The 16,970-nt window shown below is 56.5% G+C and overlaps 1 protein-coding gene and 1 long non-coding RNA gene across 4 annotated transcripts; one reads left to right on the forward strand and one right to left on the reverse strand.

Annotated features, from left to right (window-relative positions):
* The first annotated feature begins 2,420 nt into the window (after nucleotides 1-2,420).
* On the forward strand, nucleotides 2,421-13,847 carry LOC129648855 (transmembrane ascorbate-dependent reductase CYB561). 2 transcript variants are annotated; one of them, XM_055575576.1, is made up of 6 exons: nucleotides 2,421-2,644; nucleotides 10,583-10,800; nucleotides 11,586-11,684; nucleotides 11,920-12,023; nucleotides 12,181-12,338; nucleotides 12,500-13,847. In XM_055575576.1, the coding sequence occupies exons 2-6, from the start codon at nucleotides 10,596-10,598 to the stop codon at nucleotides 12,690-12,692; spliced, it is 759 nt and encodes a 252-aa protein (XP_055431551.1). In that variant the 5' UTR covers nucleotides 2,421-2,644; nucleotides 10,583-10,595; the 3' UTR covers nucleotides 12,693-13,847. The 2 variants fall into 2 exon arrangements, with proteins under 2 accessions (XP_055431551.1, XP_055431552.1); XM_055575577.1 differs by lacking the exon at nucleotides 2,421-2,644 and having other exon boundaries at nucleotides 10,506-10,800.
* On the reverse strand, nucleotides 8,732-14,558 carry LOC129648856 (uncharacterized). 2 transcript variants are annotated; one of them, XR_008712895.1, is made up of 4 exons: nucleotides 11,967-12,820; nucleotides 11,629-11,725; nucleotides 9,948-10,173; nucleotides 8,732-9,176 (listed from the first exon to the last, which is right to left on the reverse strand). It is a non-coding gene; the product is annotated as an uncharacterized LOC129648856 (long non-coding RNA). The 2 variants fall into 2 exon arrangements; XR_008712896.1 differs by lacking the exons at nucleotides 11,629-11,725; nucleotides 11,967-12,820 and adding an exon at nucleotides 14,323-14,558 and having other exon boundaries at nucleotides 8,746-9,176.
* Between the last annotated feature and the right edge of the window lie 2,412 nt (nucleotides 14,559-16,970).

The raw sequence follows: 16,970 nt of genomic DNA on the forward strand, positions 1-16,970 counted from the left end.
GGGTATTTTCCTTCTAAGCCTGGGAACCCTAGCAAGGCAGTGTGACCCACCAGCCGCAGGGGATCTGAGCTCCTTTTACAAAGTGCATTCTGCTCAGTCTGGGTTCTTCCTGCTCTTTGAATGCTTTTGGCCAGAGAACAGAGAACGCTCAAGGCGCGGTTTCCAGGGCTGTTACTAGCACATTTAATCCAGTGCATCTCCCTGCATCTCAGTCCTTGACCCCAGGTACTGGACTCTGACTCCAGCTACTGGACTGGGTGGTCAGGGAAGGCCTTTCCGAGGAGGGGATGTTTGAGCTGAGATTTGAAGGAATAAGCCAAGTGATGATTAGGGAAGAACATTCTGAAGGAGAGTGGCCCGTGAACTTGTTGAGTCTGAGGACCACAGAGGTTAGTGTAGCGCAGTGAGCGTAGGAAGGGAGGGTTTGCATGGGGAAACCTTGGCCCACATCCTTGTCCCCAAGAAGGGGTTTAAGGCTGTGCCCCTTGCCGGTCACCACCCCCCAACTGCAGGGTGGATGCTTCTCTGGCCTCCCAGGCTGAGGGCCTCAGCAGCAGGGACAGGGGAGGAAGCGAGTGAGTGTCCATCCCCCGGGCTCAGGGATACCGGCAGCAGTGGCAAGGCCACGCGGCCCTGCTGCTTGACCGCAGTGCGGTGGCATCGTCTGCTCTTTAAAGGGGTGGAGACATGCGTCCTTCGAGCTGAGTCCCTGTGTGACTGGCCCCGGTAGAGGCAAGCTGCCTCGCTCAGAGAGCCACCTCCACCCCCTCCTGAGAGCTCGGCTGGGGGCCAGGTGCTCTCCCCTCTAGCGGGAAGTGCTGCTGCTCAGGCCGCAGGGCCGCGGGGGATGGGGAGACCTCGCTCCCACCTCAGCAACTCTCCCCTGGCTCACAAGGGGCTTCCAGCCCTACACTAGGACGCTCAAATCAGGTCCCCAGTGAGGCTCTGCTCCTCTCTGCAGCCCTGTCCACCTCAGTCCTCCTCCTCCAAACCCAAACACACAGGCCAAACAATGCGAAATGGCTCGTTTCCAAGGACACAACTCACAAGGTACTTGTACTTGTGGCCTGCTGTTTGCCTGTTGGCATGTGAAGGAAGCTGTTTCTTAATTTAAAATGTCCATTAACTCCCTCTGGCTGGAGCGCTACCCCAACAAAACTTCTGTTCGTGGCAGGTTTAAGCTTGCTCACTCAGAGGGGGTGGGCCCAGCTGTGTTTGCCCCATCAGAAGGTGTGCCCAGGGCAACAGGCACACTGAGGTCTTGCCATGGCTTGAGAGCATATTCTGTCTGTAAGGAGGCACTGGATCCCCACGGCCGCCTTGGCCAGGCCCATGGGGAGCCCACAGTGCTGGGGTGGGGGGTGGGGGTGGTGTCCCTTTGCTGAGGCTCTTTGAGGTCTCTACAGGAGGAAACCCCATTTCACTACTACCTCCAGGCCCTTGGTGAGTCGTGCCAGGCATCCGACAGGAAAGAACCTTTTGTTCTGAGCTTGTAGAAAGTCTGAGCTGGACTTGTTATCTACTCTCAGTGCTTCCTGGATAGGGGGGCCTGGATGGGGCTGCGCTAGGGGCTGGCTCCCTGTCTCGGCCGTGGTTCCTTCCTCTCTTAGCCACTGGGGCTGGGGAGGCTGCAGTGGCAAGGTCTAGGCCTTCGTGAAAGGCTGGTGAGAGCTGATATTTATCTTTAGGCTGCTGACGGGGGAGGTGGGTGTATGGGTGTGGGTGGGTGGTAGGTGGCACAGTCTGGGAAAGGTCCCTGGCTTGGGAAAAGGGGGCACATCACCTAGTGTGTGTCTGTGTGCACGTGTGTGTGTGTATGTGTTGGGGTGTGGGTGCTGCAGAACTGAGGAGGCAGTGAATCCAGCCTCCCTGCAGAGTGACACCCCCACCTTCCAGGTTGCGAGGGAGGGCGAGTCCCCCGGGGTTGAGGGAGCGCCGAGGAGGGGCAAGCCCTGGGCCACGTCTGACACCTAGTGGCCACCTGAGCCCGGGGCGGAGCGAGGGATGAAGGTGGGAGGGAAAGGAAGGGCGTGGAGCCAGGGAATCTGGAAGCGCGGAGACCAGGCCGGAGAAGGGTCGAGGTTCACCGGTACTCCCCCTCCCGTCTTGCCCCGGGTCGCGCCTCGGCGGACCAGGCAACCCACCCCGACTCAGCGTCGCCCGCGGCCTCCGAGTCCGGCCTAGACTAGGCGGCCCCCGCACCCGCGGGGCAGCAGAGCCCCGTACGCCCCCGAACGTGGCGGACCCCGGAAGCCAGGTCGTGAGGCCCGCATTCGAAGGTTACCCGAGCTCGGGTCCGGAGGCCGGGTCGCTGTAGCCGCGGGTCTCGCGCCGCAGCCCCTACCACGCTGGGGTCAAGGTTCAGGCCTGGTGGGGCCCCGAAGCCAGACCAGGCACCATGGGGAACCCGGCCCGGTCAAGGGTGCGCGGACCCGCCGGGGCACTTCCGGCCCCCGCGCCCCCCGCACGCCGCGTCGCCAGCCTGGCCGCCAACCCGCCGCCGCCGCCCGGTTGCCATGGCGACGTGGTAGCGCGGCCGGCAGAACCGGCGGGGCAGCCCGGGCGCGGCGCGGGCGGCTCGTGGGCCAGTCGGCGGCGCGGCGGGGAGCAGCGAGGACGAGGTCCGGGTCAGACGTCCGGCCAGGTAGGCGGCCCGGGCCGGAGGGGGTGAGCCGAGGCCCGGTGGGGAGGAGGCCCGGCTGTATGCCGGGGCACCGTGGGTTTAGGGGTGCCGGGCCTGGGGCGGGACCGCACCCGCGCCGGAACAGGCCAGGATCCCGGCGCCGCAGCCAGTCTTTCTCCTGTCCTCTCCTGCCGCCAATCTGACTCACTGCACCTGCTTTCCCTGGGCTCAGGGCCACGGAGCCCGGCCCGACAGTAAAGAGCTCGACTCGCTAGCTGTCGGCCGTTGGTCCCGGTCTGCCTCTGCGCCTCGTCTCTTTGGAAGTTAGAACGGAGCGGCAGGGAACTGCAAGTTTATGTGTAGATGCACGGTTAATGTTTTGCCATATACCAGAAACCAGGCAGGGTAGAAGTGCAGCAACCAACATTTGCCACACCTGAAACGGAGCTGCCAAACTGCTTCTAGTGGCCAGGCCTCCCTCCCTCTGCCTCTTTCCTTTGGGGTGAGGTGTCTAGCTTGGAGGTCCCTTATTCTTCTGGAACACCCCCAGCCTCTTGGTGGGCGAGGAGTCTCCCGTTTGGGAAATCCTTTCCCCTCGAGTTGGCCGTGGTAGGCCCTGAACTGTGGGTACAGGGGTTGGAGAATTAAGAGGGGGAAGGGATCTGCTGCTGCCTCTGACACCTGGGTATTGGGGGCACCCCCCGGTTGTCCTGAACCCCAGGGCACCACAGAGAGGAGGATCCAGGTGGACCCCTTAGTCTCAGCTACATCTTTAGAGGCTGGCACCCCTCCCAGGTCTTTCTCCCTTTTGGTTGCCCCTCTCCTCTTTCATGCCACCTTGGCTTTGACGATTTTCTAAGACTCATTAAATGAAGCTCTATCTTATCTGGCTTCTGTTCCTTCGTTTTCATAGCAAAATCAAATAAAAAACCCACAAAGCTTTGCTACCTTCTCATACATATCTTGATTTCTTCTGTGCAATTGGATTGAGGCAGAAAATACAGGCAACTTGTAAATGCCAAGGGGAGCCCCATACACAGAAAGGGCTGCTACAACCTCCCACCTCCACCCCTGGGCAGGAGGGGCCTCCAGGACCTGAGTGGAGGCTTTGCTTGTCCCACTGCTTCCCTGCCTGCGCCATCTTCCCTTGGGCGGCTTCTAATACAAAGTGGTTCTAATGCTAGAAGATTTTGGTGGAGGAATTCACCCCAGATCCAGGGCTTTCTGCCCAAGTGTGGGGATTCTTGGTAGGCAGAAGGGAGGGTGTGCATTTATTAGAGGGAGTCATGCTGTCTGCTGCCATCTGGCCGTCTACAGCCCTAAACCTCATGTGTCAACAGCTTCTGAAGTGTGACTCTTCCTAAGGTGCTGTTAGAAAAAGATTTAGTTGTTGTGAGATTGCTATTTACCTGAATGCCTACTATGTGGCCAGCAGGTGCCAGCACTGGTACATATTCTGCTTCATCTTTGCTACAGGCCAGTAAGGTGGATCTCAACACGCCCCTACCTTTTGGAAGAGGAATCATGCTCATAGAAGGCTCTTGGCTCCCTGTCATGAACAGTGGGGCTGGCTTTGAAATCACATCCATCTGACCAGGGCTGCATTGTGACATTCTCCTTCCTCCATTAAAAAAAATAATAAATAAAGATAATTGTATTTTACAGTCACAACAGTATAAAGACAAATATAATCCAGGCTGGGTTAAAAATTAAAATATTTTATTCAATCCTAGTTTGTTTTTTCTTACGATTTTAACAGAAACCAACACCTTTTTTTGTGAGTCCCTACAAGTATTGAGAGCCCTGACACTGAGCCCCTGGACCTAATGGAGAACTGGGCTTGGTGTCTGACCTCAAGCTTCCTTCCTGGGGGTTACTTGGGTGCCAGTGGTAAGAGAGTGCCCCATCTAACAGCCCAGCCCTCATTTTGCCTCATCTTTCATCACATTCGAGGATATTCCAAGACAATTGAGTCGTTTACCCCTTGTACCCAAGGGGGTACCCAAGAAAAGACCTAGCCCTCAACAAAATCTTTTCTAACCCGATTAAAACGCTGCTGCCGATAAGGTCTGCGGCCAGGCCAGGCTCCTGCTTCCAGGCTGTGGACGTGTGTGGTGTCTGGTCCTCATAATGAGATTAGGCCTGGTGGCCTTTCAGTGAAGCCCCCCGGGCTCAGGGAGGGAGAGGGATGCTTGCTGGCACGTTCAAACCCTGCGGCAGCTCCTGGCCCTGGTTGTCCAAGTTAAGTGGGGCCTGACTGCAGGTGTGTGGGGGCAGGGTGGGGTGACGGTCACAGCCTGAGATCCCAGAAGCTGCCAGAGACCCCAAATCCCCATCCTGTGCTCTGACAGGAAGGAGGGCAGCCGAGTAAGGGTCCACATGAGCTTGCACAGGTGCTTGGTCTGGAGGGCCAGGAAGCCTTTGGGGTGCAGGTGGGCTGCTTCCAGGCCCTTGACGTTGCTGCCCACATGGCTCTGGGAACACAGGAGGCCCCAAAGCTGCCAGTGTTCTGAGGTACCACCGTTAGGAAAGAGGGAAGGGTGAGAGAAGGAAGCGCAGGGGTAGGATTCCAGGGCATTTGCTTACTAGGGAGTGAATCCCAACTGATTTCAGGGCTAGCAGACTCACCCACCGTTTGTGGGTAAGTTGGATTCCAACCAGAGTCCTTGCAGTATCTTCTCTGCACCCCTCGTTGTTGGAAGCAGCCCGTCTGTGCCCAGAGACGTGCTGTCAGTTACATGAACCGCAGAAGTGATGGGCAGCTACGTTGCTGAAGGGGTCTCAGCTCATTTTCCGTGAAGCACAGAACCTGCTCGGAGCTTTGTCTTTTCGGTATATCTGGATTTTTTTCACTTAGATCTTACTGGCTGTGAGGCCAGCTGAGGGGAGCCTACAGGTTCCCCTGCCTGAGGGGGACTGGTCTTGCTCCTTTGGTTTTCCTGTCATCCCTCATACTCAGGTTTAGAACCACCTTCAGACTGGAAGGTGCGACAAGGGCACTGCTTAGGCTTCGGTGAGTCCGTGGTCATTCCTTATCTCTGACTTCCCTGGGACACCTCGTTACTGGGGTGAAGTAACAGGAGAGATGCCTCTGGAGCAGGTGTCATGAAGATCCTGCAGTAGTCTGTCCCTGTCACCTCTTCTCTCTAACCTGCCCGTTTCTACCTGTAGCCTTTTCTCCCCAGAAAGCCCATGGGGGACACCAATGCTTGAAGTAATGGTGGGTGTGAGCTGCCTTATTAGAGTGGGTCCTCGAGAGGGTGAGGCGGGCCCAGGAGGATGGCATGGGAGGGGAGAGGCTGTGCCAGGGCCGTGTTTCTGAGCAGTCAGGTCCTCTGAATCCTTGCTTCAGTGCCGAGGAAGCTTTCCACTCTCGCCTAGTTACTGGCGTTAGAAAGCGCAGAGCCACACCCCTTAGTGGGCACCCCCTGTAAGATGGCCACTCCAGCATGAATCCAGAGTGCCCAGTGGAGTTTAACTCAGGGGCCCTTTACTCTAGAATCTGCCTCTGCTCTGCATCTTGTCTGCAAGGCCCCAGAAGGCGGGGGCCACGTCTCATCTCTATGTTCCAGCATCCAACAGTGTGGCTACTGCTTTGCAGGCACTTGATAAACAACTGAGTTGAGCAGTTCTTTGCCACGGATGATTTTGGACAAGTCATTTATCCTCGTGTCCAAAATCATCTGCAGCAGAATCCTTCTGGGCTTCTCTGGTGGCTCATATGGTAAAGGATCCGCCTGCAATGTAGGAGACCTGGGTTTGATCCTTGGGTTGGGAAGATCCCCTGGAGAAGGAAATGGCTCCCCACTCCAGTATTCTTGTCTGGAGAATTCCATGGACAGAGGAGCCTGGGGGGCTTCAGTCCTTGGGATCTCGAAGAGTCGGACAAGACTGAGCGACTAACACCTTCACTTTCAGTATTTATCCTCTTTGAGTCCCAATTTACTCACGTGTCAAATGGGGGTAATACTCCTGTTACCATCATAGATTATTGTGAAGACTGAAAGAGAGAACTCAGGAAGAGCTGAGTACAGAGCAGGGCTCCCGCCCTTGAGGCACAAAAGCTCACATCTCCAGGCTACCATCTCAGGGTGCCAACAGCACCAGGGTTCGGACTCCCGGGGACTCAGGAGGTCTTCAGTGAGGACACTGAGGCCACGTTTTGTCATTGCACTGTGGCCTCGTGTTTTCAGCACCACCAGGCGAGCCTCCATTTCTCAGCGGCTGCTGGGTGTCCTACAGGTTTTGTTTTTGTTTTTTTTCGGGCACAGCTTGCAGCATGTAGGGTCTTAGTTCCCCAACCAGGGATCAAACCTGTGCCCTCTGCATTGGAAGCTTGAAGTCTTAACCACTGGACTGCCAGGGAAGTCCCTGTCCTACAATTTAACTCAACACTGACACTACCTAACTGGAGACAGGGTTAGATCTCAGAGGTTAAGGGCTTAGTCCCACGAGACTGTCCCCTGACCCCATTCAGATGCTAACTGCAAGTCCAGGTTGTCACCGGTGCTGCTGACTAATAGGTTACAGATCAGAGCTTCCCATGACCCTCTTCTCGGGTTCAATTAATTTGTGGATGTGTTCACCAACCTGGGAGCTCTCCAAACCCTGTCCTTTGGGGGTTCAAGGAGGCTTCGTTATACAGGTCTGACTGATTAAATCATTGGACATTCGTGGCTGAACCCAATCTCCAGCCCCTCTCCCTCCCCAGAAGTCAAGGGCGGGACTGAAAGTTCCAACCCTCCAGTCACAAGGTTGGTTCCCCTGGTAACCATCCCCCAGTTTTCTAGGGGCTTCATTAACATAATATTAACATAACAAAAGAAACGTTTAAGGCTTTCTTCACGTTGAAAATTCCTAGGGTTTTAGATGCTCTGTTGCATACATTTCATATTATAAATCAGAGTACCATGGCTAAGAAGAGAACTCCCACTTCTGCCCATCTCATGATGAGACCAGTTGGGAAGGGAAAAAGCTGGCTGTGGCTTGCGTCACAGCGGAGTGGCTCGGGACCCAGGAGTGCAGTTCTCGGCAGCCCTGAGCCCCGCTCTGTCCTCGCTGTCTAATGGGCGGGCAGACTGGCAGGTCGGCTGGGGCAGAGCCCATTCTTTCTGTTCTTCCTAATTCAGAGCTAATCAGATTCTGACTGTGCCCCGGGCTCTCAAGAGGAATCTAATAAAGGAGGAGGACAGCATCTCTCTGTTCAGAACAGTTTTCCTGTTGGAGTCAGCACAAGGGATCAGATCCCAGAGGACACCCAAGGGGGAGGCGGATGCAGTCCCTGCCTGCAGGGAGCTCACAGGGCTCTGCTGCAGAGAGGCCCATGTGGGCTTAGCTCAGGGCAGGACCGGGGTAAGTAAGCCCTAGGCCAGCCTTGGGGACAAAGTGGTGAACAAAATGCCCATTTCAGGTTGTGGGGCAGGAAGCGCAGGGGAGCATGAGGTAGAGGGGTTACCGCCAAGTTGCGCTGTCAGAGCCGTGGCCTGGGAGCACCTCCGCCAGTGGACTTGGTAGGAAAACAGTGGGGGCTGCGGGTGGAAACCCGCATGGGATTAGTTAAGGAGTTGGCATTTGACCATCACGTGTTGGCGGCCCTTTGTGCCTGGAGGGGCAACAAGACTAGGGAGCTGGCTTTGTCCCTGTCCCTGTGGGTCAGGCAGATGAGGGTAGGGAGGGTAGGGAGATGGGGGCAGAAGTTCTAGCCCTGCTGGGTGGGGGCAATAAAGGTGGCTGGGAGGGAAGTGCTGGCGAGGCCTGGGGGAGATGGCCACACTGGCGACCTGGGGGTCAGGAGAGGAATGTGGCTTTGGATGTGCAGACCTTGCAGTGCTTGAGGGATGTCCAGGTAGACGTGTTAGTGGACAGCTAGAAACGGGGTTCGAATTTGGAGGAGAGGCAGACTGGCACTAGGGTTAGCAGTCTCCAGCGTGGGTATTGAGCTGATGATGAGCAAGCGAGAGTTCCTGAAGTGTGGCATCACTGTGTCCAGGGCTTCTGGAAGCAGGTGTTCCCACCTGCAACGGGGGTGCTTCGGGAATGTGTTTTGACAGAATGTATCCAAAATCTAAAAAAGAACCTAGCCCTTGCTCAGGATCCCATTTAGGAATTAGGTGTGCAGTGATGATAACCTAGTGTCTAGAAAGCTGGCTAAATATTTAACAACAGGAGATAAGGGATTGGTTAAAATATGAAACTGTCGTGTAATAAGACAACCATGATGTGGATGTATGTTCACTGACACGAAAAGATGTGCGTGGTCTAGAATTAAGTGAAGAAAGGTTAAAAATTGGTAGTCATGTTTCTGTAAAAGAAAGTATGAAAAGGGTATAAATCAAAACATTGATTACTTGTAATTTCTCTCTTTTGGTTTTTTTTTTTGCTTATCTGTATTTTACTACAGGGAGTGGGTTATCAACACTGCCTGCCCGGCCCCCACTTTAAAAAACGGTGGCATTGCCAACAGTAGTCCAAGGTGGCTGAGGGAAGTGGGGGTAAAGATGGTCCGCTTACCAGGAGGTCACGGCCTGATCGACCAGACGCTAGTTCTTTTGAGCTGCACAGGGTAGAGGGTGAAAAGTGAAAGTGAAAAGTCAGTCGCTCAGTCGCATCTGACTGTTTTCGAGCCCACGGACTGCAGCCTACCAGGCTCCTCTGTCCACGGGGTTCTCCAGGCAAGAATACTGGAGTGGGTAGCCATTTCCTTCTCCAGGGGATCTTCCCCACCCAGGGACTGAACCTAGGTTTGCTGGCAGATTCTTTAGTGTATGAGCTACCAGGGAACCCACTGTGCTCAGTATGTATTAGGAGGGATCCCACAATGTGTTAGTCAAACCTCTCTGCTCAGCTGCTGTTCTCTGCCAGTAATAAGGAGGAGGGTGTTTCCAGGGCCACTGGGAGAGGCTGGGGCACTGCAAGAGGCGAGCCAGGGGAATGGAGCGCTGGGCCCTCTGGGAGCCCTGGCAGAGCCTTTCTGTGGCCATAGGACACGGGCACCGAGGCTATACTTGCTTATCCACTGCTTCCTCTCTTCCCATCCCCCCTGGCTGCCACTCCCGCCCGAGTGTGGGAAGAACCAGTAGGTTCCGGGTGAAGAGCTGGCACACAGGCCTGTCAGAGCTGGGGCTTGGCTTTGGTGACAACCAGGCCTGGGCAGAGGAGCCAGGAAATGGCTCCCACTGGCCCCTGGGCTTGGCTTCCCCAAGCCCCATTGAGACCTCTCCCCTCCCACCTGCCCCCATTCCTTGTCTGCTGGGTGGGAGCAGTGACACACATGCTCTGGCACCGAATCCTTGGGAGCTACGTGACCCCAGGAGTCCGTTCTTACCTTGCAGGGCTCAGTTCAGGAAGCCTGGCCTGGGAGCAGTGCAGGCCTACCGCCCCAGGTGTGGCAGGGAGGAGCAGGCGGAGGCAGGAAGGGAAAGGGCTGCTTGAAGGCTCCTGTCTCCCACGTCATTTCTGGTGAAGCAGCTCAGAGCACATCCCTCTACTGGCTGCTGCCACGCTGCTGGGGGCTGCTCTGTTGGCAGGACTTCTCTCACCTGGGGCTGAAGCTGAAACAGCAGGCAAAGGGGAGTCAGGCTCCCATTTCTCACCCCAGATGCCCTTTATGGTTCATCTGGAGGAAAAACTCCTGCATCTTCAAGGAATGTGCTCACTTCTCTGTATTTCACCCATGAACCCGACCTGAGAAAACCCAGGGCCTCGTGAAACAGAAAGCACTGCCATGGGGCCCTCCTGCTCTGCTCAGAATGTGGAGGGCCTTGACTTGCACCCTCACTGCAGGTGGAAGTGCAGCCAGGTGTGGTCCAGTTCTGCGGGAAGCCAGGCCCCTCCCGCTGGATGCTTGCTACATGAGCACAGAGGCCGGGGAGCAGGCTGAGAGGGAGGCGGCAGGCAGGCATGGGGCGGATCTTTGGAGGCTGTGAGCCATTCTTCTGAGCTCTGCCATCTTCTCCGCAGTAGCCGCCTCAGCATGGAGGGCCCTGCCAGCCCAGCACGTGTCCCCAGGGCGCTGCCCTACTACATGGCCTTCTCCCAACTGCTGGGCCTGATCGTGGTGGCCATGACTGGTGCCTGGCTTGGTATGTACCGAGGCGGCATTGCCTGGGAGAGTGCCCTGCAGTTCAACGTGCACCCCCTCTGCATGATCATAGGCCTGGTCTTCCTGCAGGGAGACGGTGAGTCTCTGGGTGACACCACCTGGGAGCGGGTTTGAGGGACCCTTTCACCCCGGAAGCTGGCTCAGAGCCTGGGGACACTGGGAATCCAAATCAGGGCCCTCTGAGGCTGCTGGGTGGCAACTCCTTTCTGACTTAAAAGTGTGTGTAGATGATGGACTTGGCAGAGCTAGAGCTCCTCTCTCTGGGGTAGGATCCAGGCTGTGGTTGGCCATGCACTCTGCCTCAAGGCCAGGAGGCCATGGCCTTCTCCTTCTAGAAACAAGAAAGCTGGATCTATCCATTTTTCCTCGAGGTGGTCCTGGTGTCAGCAACCCCTTCAGCAGCAGGCTCCTAAGAGGCGTTCCCCAGGCCCCCTGGCCCTGACCACCTCAGCGGAAGAGGGGGAATTCATTTCGGATCACAAGGTTCTGCTTTGAGAACCAGGGGTTTCCCAACCAGGGAGCCTACTTGCTAAAAGTAGTGAATATGTGATCAGGGTGCTGGACAAACTGAAGACCATCAAAGCTAAGGGGTGAACTCAGAAGTATGTGGCACCTTGGTGTGCCTGCTTGATGAGCCTAAAACAGCCTGGAATACCCGGGGACAGCTGATAAGAAGGTGCGGGGTGGGCGCGCCAGGGCGCAGGAGCCTTGTTTTCTTCCCCCTTCCTGTGGCTGGGGTACCTGGACAAGCCCTAGACTCAGGTCCCCTCTTCAGCCGAGGGTGTGTCTCCTCGCTGCCCTGGCCGGAGGGCTGCGGGCTGGGGTTAGCGTGCTGACCTTCCCTTTCTCACGGCCCACAAGCCCTGCTGGTTTACCGCGTCTTCAGGAATGAGGCCAAACGCACCACCAAAGTCCTGCACGGGCTGCTGCACGTCTTCGCCTTCGTCATCGCCTTGGTGGGTGAGTTGGGGGCCGGCGCGCCCTTCCTCCACCTCTGCTGACTTGGGGAAGTAGCTGCTTCACTGTCCAGTCCCTGCCCCTCCCCAGCAGCCCCCCAGGTAGGGACACTGGGTGTTGGCAGCCACCGAGCCGGGACTGGAGCCCAGAAGTCCCGCCCAGGCAGGTTTCCCTCGGGTCACCGCATCCCCTCAGTCCCCATCAGCCCTGTCCTCACGCTACCCCCGCCTCCCGCCAGGTCTGGTGGCGGTGTTCGAGCACCACAGGAAGAAGGGCTACGCCGACCTGTACAGCCTGCACAGCTGGTGCGGCATCCTGGTCTTCGCGCTCTTCTTTGCGCAGGTGAGTCCTCGCGGCCCCACGGTGGCGGGGAGGGGCAGGGAGCAGGCCCCGAACCGGCTGCGGCCAGGTGTGCGCCCGGAGGTGCGCCCAGGGCGTCCCCGGGCTGCGCGGAGCGGGCGCAGCTCGGTCCCCGGCAGCACCTCGCCTTTTCTCCCAGTGGCTCGTGGGCTTTAGCTTCTTCCTGTTCCCGGGCGCCTCGTTTTCTCTGCGGAGCCGCTACCGCCCGCAGCACGTCTTCTTCGGCGCCGCCATCTTCCTGCTCTCGGTGGCCACCGCCCTGCTGGGCCTGAAGGAGGCGCTGCTGTTCGAGCTCGGGTGAGCGCCCCCTCCCGGCGGCTCTGTGCGGGGCGGCCGAGCAGGGGCTTTTCTCCCGGGGCGGGGCGGGGTGGGGGGCGGACTCGGGCTTGGGACCCCAGGGCGTCTTTCCGGCTGGGGTGAAGGGCACTGGGTTTAAGGGCGACGCCTCAACCCCGCAGGACCAAGTACAGCATGTTCGAGCCCGAGGGCGTCCTGGCCAACGTGCTGGGCCTGCTGCTGGCCACCTTCGCCACGGTCATACTCTACATCCTGACCCGCGCCGACTGGAAGCGGCCCCTCCAGGCGGAAGAGCAAGCGCTCTCCATGGACTTCAAGACGCTGACGGAGGGCGACAGCCCCAGCTCCCAGTGACGGGTGCCCCATCCTGGCCCCTCCTGTTCCAGGGGCCCAGGCAGGTGTCCGTCCCGCAACCGCCGCTGAGGGTCCGGGCAGGGCTGGGCACAGCGGAGGTAGGGGGGGAAGTCCTCTCTGAGCGCAGATTTTTGGGGTTCAGGCCCCCTCCGCTTCCTGCTCCTCGCTGCTGCTGCTGTCGTGTTAGTCCTGAGCACGCGTCCCCACTCCCACCCCCACCCCACTCCCCCACCCCCGCCCCTGTTGCCACCCGACTTCCTCCCCAAGATGGAGCAGCTTTGGGTTAAGGCTCTGGGCCTAAATGGGTCCGAGAGTTGGGGGCGCTCCCTTCTCGAGGCCGCAGTGAAGCTGAGACTTGCTTTGTGTGACCCCAAACTCCTGGCAGGAGTCTTGCGGCCCGAAGGACCGGCGCTCTGAAGGGGCCCAGCCTTTGGCAGCGGAGCTAGTGACATTATATGTGAAATATGCTGGTGTCAGGGCCAGGTTCCCCAGGACAGGGGAGGGACTCCCTGGGACTCTCTGGACCCAGGCTTTGGCACAGCTGCGTTCTGGAGCCTTCCCTTTCTTTAACCCTTTAGCCCCGAGGTGGCTTTGCCTTGGGGGCCGTAGACTTGGGACAAACTTGCCGTGAGCCGCTTCAGAGGGCAGCCCAGAGAAGAGCCTGGAGGTGGGCGCTGGGGGGTGCTGGGCCACCTGCAGGGGCTTCTGTCCCCGCTGGGCCAGGCCTCCGCTCCTGACCCCCAGAGCTCACGGGAGGCTCCTCTGACAAGAGGGCACAGGCCTTTTCCCGTTAAACAAAAAGCTGCCGCTAAAAAGGATAAGGTGCCCCCTTTCGATTTCTATGAGGAGGGTTCGGGAGGACGGGCTCCTCTCCTACCTGCGGCCGGTCTTTGCAGGAAGTTGGGACCAAGACGGAATCAGATTAATCCAACCCCCCCCCCACCCCTCCCCAACCCTGTGAGTGTGTAACGCTGTTAGCTGAGTCGCCGTTTGCCTTTGGTCTAGAGATAACGTGATTAGAGCATTGATCTGCGCTTCTTGGACTTGGCAAATGCTCTCTCCTTGTTTTCCTCATTTTCTGGGCTTTGAGGAACATGACGCAGTTTCAGACAAGACAGACTTGACTTAAGACATTAATAAAATTTCCAGTTCTGACTACCGTTTTTCAGCAGCTGCCTCTCCCAGCTAAATGCTGCCTTCGAGAAAGGGGGCTCATCTCCTTTAATACTTGAATTCCTACAACTCGGCCTTTGCCGTGGGGGGTCCCGCCTCAGGCGATGCTGCTCCTCTGGGCAGGTGGCGGAGGTGGGCGCCCTCCCCAGCAGGGCTGCCTGCTCCCCACCCCACCCCGTGGCCGCTCTGGGCTCTGCTGCGGCTGCCCACCTCCGCACACCACCGCATGCCGTTTACACTGTTCTTTGATCGCCTGGTATAGTCGATGTTTACACGTGGGAAAACTCCACCTTAGACAAACTACCAGAGTAGGATTGTGTATCTCTCTTGCCAGAAGGGCACAGAGAGAAACAGAACCTTGGATTTGCAAAGAAAAAAAAAAAAGTCTGAACACTGGCCTGTTTGCCAAAGCATATGCTGGATAACTAATGAGCCAAAAAGGCACCCCCCTCCTCACCTGCCCCAGCCAAGCTGATCCGTGGTGGCTTGTTTTATTTTGCCTGTGGCCAATCTTCGAAGAAGTCCAGTGTAGTGCTGGTACAACAGATGATTCAATAAACGTCTACAGCAGATCTCTGGCCTGTTATCTTCATTTCCTGTGGCAGTAAAAGGAGCCAGCTCTTTTAAAAAGCAGATACGTGAGGTTTGCCTACCAGGGTCGAGAGAAACTGCATATCCCCAGGCTGGGCACAGAAAGTAAAGTGACTCATGCTGTTTATCACTTCAGAGCACTACAGGCTCTGAAATGGTCCTCGCTCTGGACCCCAGTGAGGGAGGCTCTTCCAAAGGGTTAGAGAAATTCTGTTCCCAGACAGGGTGTCCAGGAGGGTGGAACCGCAAGAGCCTGATGGGACCTAGGCAAGAAGTTGCCCTGCCTATTCCATTAACCTTTTTTGTTTTAAAAATGTCTCAAAAAATAAAAATATGTCTCTTCATTCCTTAAGAAGAGGAGCAAAGCTTTGAGAACAAGCTGAGATTCTACTTTAGATCAATCCCCGAGGGTCAGGCAAATGTGTTTCCAACGAAGCTGGGTGTGACCTCAGATCTCACCAGGATGCACCACGTGCTCCTGTCACTTAATGGCAATTTACCCGGGGGCTCACTATTGAAAGGGACCCTACAGAACATCCTCTGGTAAGGTTAAGTCATCCTTCGGTGACATTGATTCTTACTTCCCAGCACTCTCTTTTCTGTATCAAATCTGGTGTTGAGCGTGTCTGAGCCAGAGCTTGAGAGGTCTTTGCTTGATACATCTGTAGCGCCTCCTGAATCAGGGTGTCTGTGTGGACCTTCGTCTGCTTATCAGCCTGAACACGCACCATGTGGCCTGCCTCACGTCATGAGGTGGCCTCGTGGTCAGGTTCAGGGGTGGCTGTCTGCGAGGGCAGAGGCATCCCGACCCGGTGAGCGTGCCATCTCTCTTATGGCTCTGCGTCACGTCATGAGGTGGCCTCGTGGTCAGGCTCAGGGGTGGCTGTCTGCGAGGGCAGAGGCATCCCGACCCAGTGAGTGTGCCATCTCTCTTATGGCTTCTGCACCAGCTTCTGAATTTTAAGGGCCTCTGTGCTTGAATATTCGAACGATGCCAGACTCCAGGCTGCCTCTCTCTCCAAGGCAGATCGCCTACCCACTGGGTTGGGAACCTCGAGAGGTCACAGAATTCTCTTGCCCAAGGCACAGTTGTGTCTCCGAAGGAATACAATTTCAGAGCTCCCATTTTTAAAGGTGAAAGAAGATGATGCTCCGATTCCACTCAGCCTCGGCCTGTGGGAGTGTGACTGCCCACGTGCATGTCTGCACAGCGGTGTGTCAGACTACAAAGAGCACCTGTCAGGGAATGAAAACAGCAAGGGGAAGACCTACAAGAGTGTTACTGAGGGCACGGCTTCCTGCCGCTCGAGTGGCTCTGTAGTCTGGTTCAGAGCCAACAACTGTTCAGAATTAGCTTTGTAGAATTCCTTTTACCTTTCAACCATTGCCTCGGGAATCCTTAAAAATCTGTTTTTGTTTTTTTTTTCCCCCTCCCAGCCACTTATCCCCTTATCGTTTCTGCTCAGGCTAAACTTCCAGAGTTCTCCGCTCTTTGAAGGCAGTTCTAGCGTCCAGATTGGGATGACCGCACACCTGGTGTTCTCCTGCTTCCCCAGTTGGGTGCTTTGAGGGAAATGGATGTAGTGACACAGCAGAAATGTTTGTTTATCACAGTCTGGTGTTGCGAGGAAGAGGTCTCCTTCCTTGCTTGTCCCTGAAGCAGACAGACAGGTCGCAGCTGGGTGGGAAAAACCCCTGACTCTGTCCTTGAGGAAAGGTTTTGAGTCTCCAGCCAGTTTCCGGAAATCTGTACCCTCTCCACAGCATAGCTGCCTAGTTCTCTATATGGTGAGGACTGGAAATTTCTGACCAGATTTCTTTCTTTTTTAAACTGTATTTTCTTTGCGGCTGCACCAGGCCCTTGTTGCGAGTGGGAGCTACTCCAGCTGCGGTGTGCAGGCTTCTCTTCCTCGCAGCGGCTTCTTCTTCTGTGGAGCAGGGGCTGGGCGTTTGGGCTTTAGTTGCTTCACAGCATGTGGATCTTCCAGGTCCAGGAATTGAACATGTGTCTTCTGCTCTGGCAGGTGGATTCTTAACCACCAGACCAAAGGGAAGTCCCTTGGCCGGACTTCTGAAGAAAAAAAATAGTCACTGGAAGCAGTGGGCTTCCGGCTTTAACCAAGTCAGCCTTGGGAACTATAACCCGTGCTGTCCCCCTGCCTTGGGCATGCAGCCTCTAACGGGCAGCCTTGGATTTGGGGACGGTCACTGGACTGAGGTGTAGCCTCAGCTATTAAAATCAAACAAGGAGAGGAACTCAGTGTTCCCTTGGCCTGGCTGGAGAGACCTCTTCCATGGAAGAAAGAGCCTCCTCTCTCTCAATGAACGCAGTGGGCCTTGGCTGATGGGCCCTCAGGACTGTCTTGTCCAGGGTTCTCTCGAGCCCCTCGGTGTCCAGCTCTCAAGAGAGCTCTGTAACTTCTCTGAATGAACAAGAGCCCAAAGGGGTGACTCTAAATATCCCACAAACGACCAGCCAAATCATTAGGAATTGGGCCCAGCCAGCTGTCCCTG

Source organism: Bubalus kerabau, chromosome 4 (genome assembly GCF_029407905.1).
Source record: "Bubalus kerabau isolate K-KA32 ecotype Philippines breed swamp buffalo chromosome 4, PCC_UOA_SB_1v2, whole genome shotgun sequence".
Taxonomy (NCBI): Eukaryota; Metazoa; Chordata; class Mammalia; order Artiodactyla; family Bovidae; genus Bubalus; species Bubalus kerabau.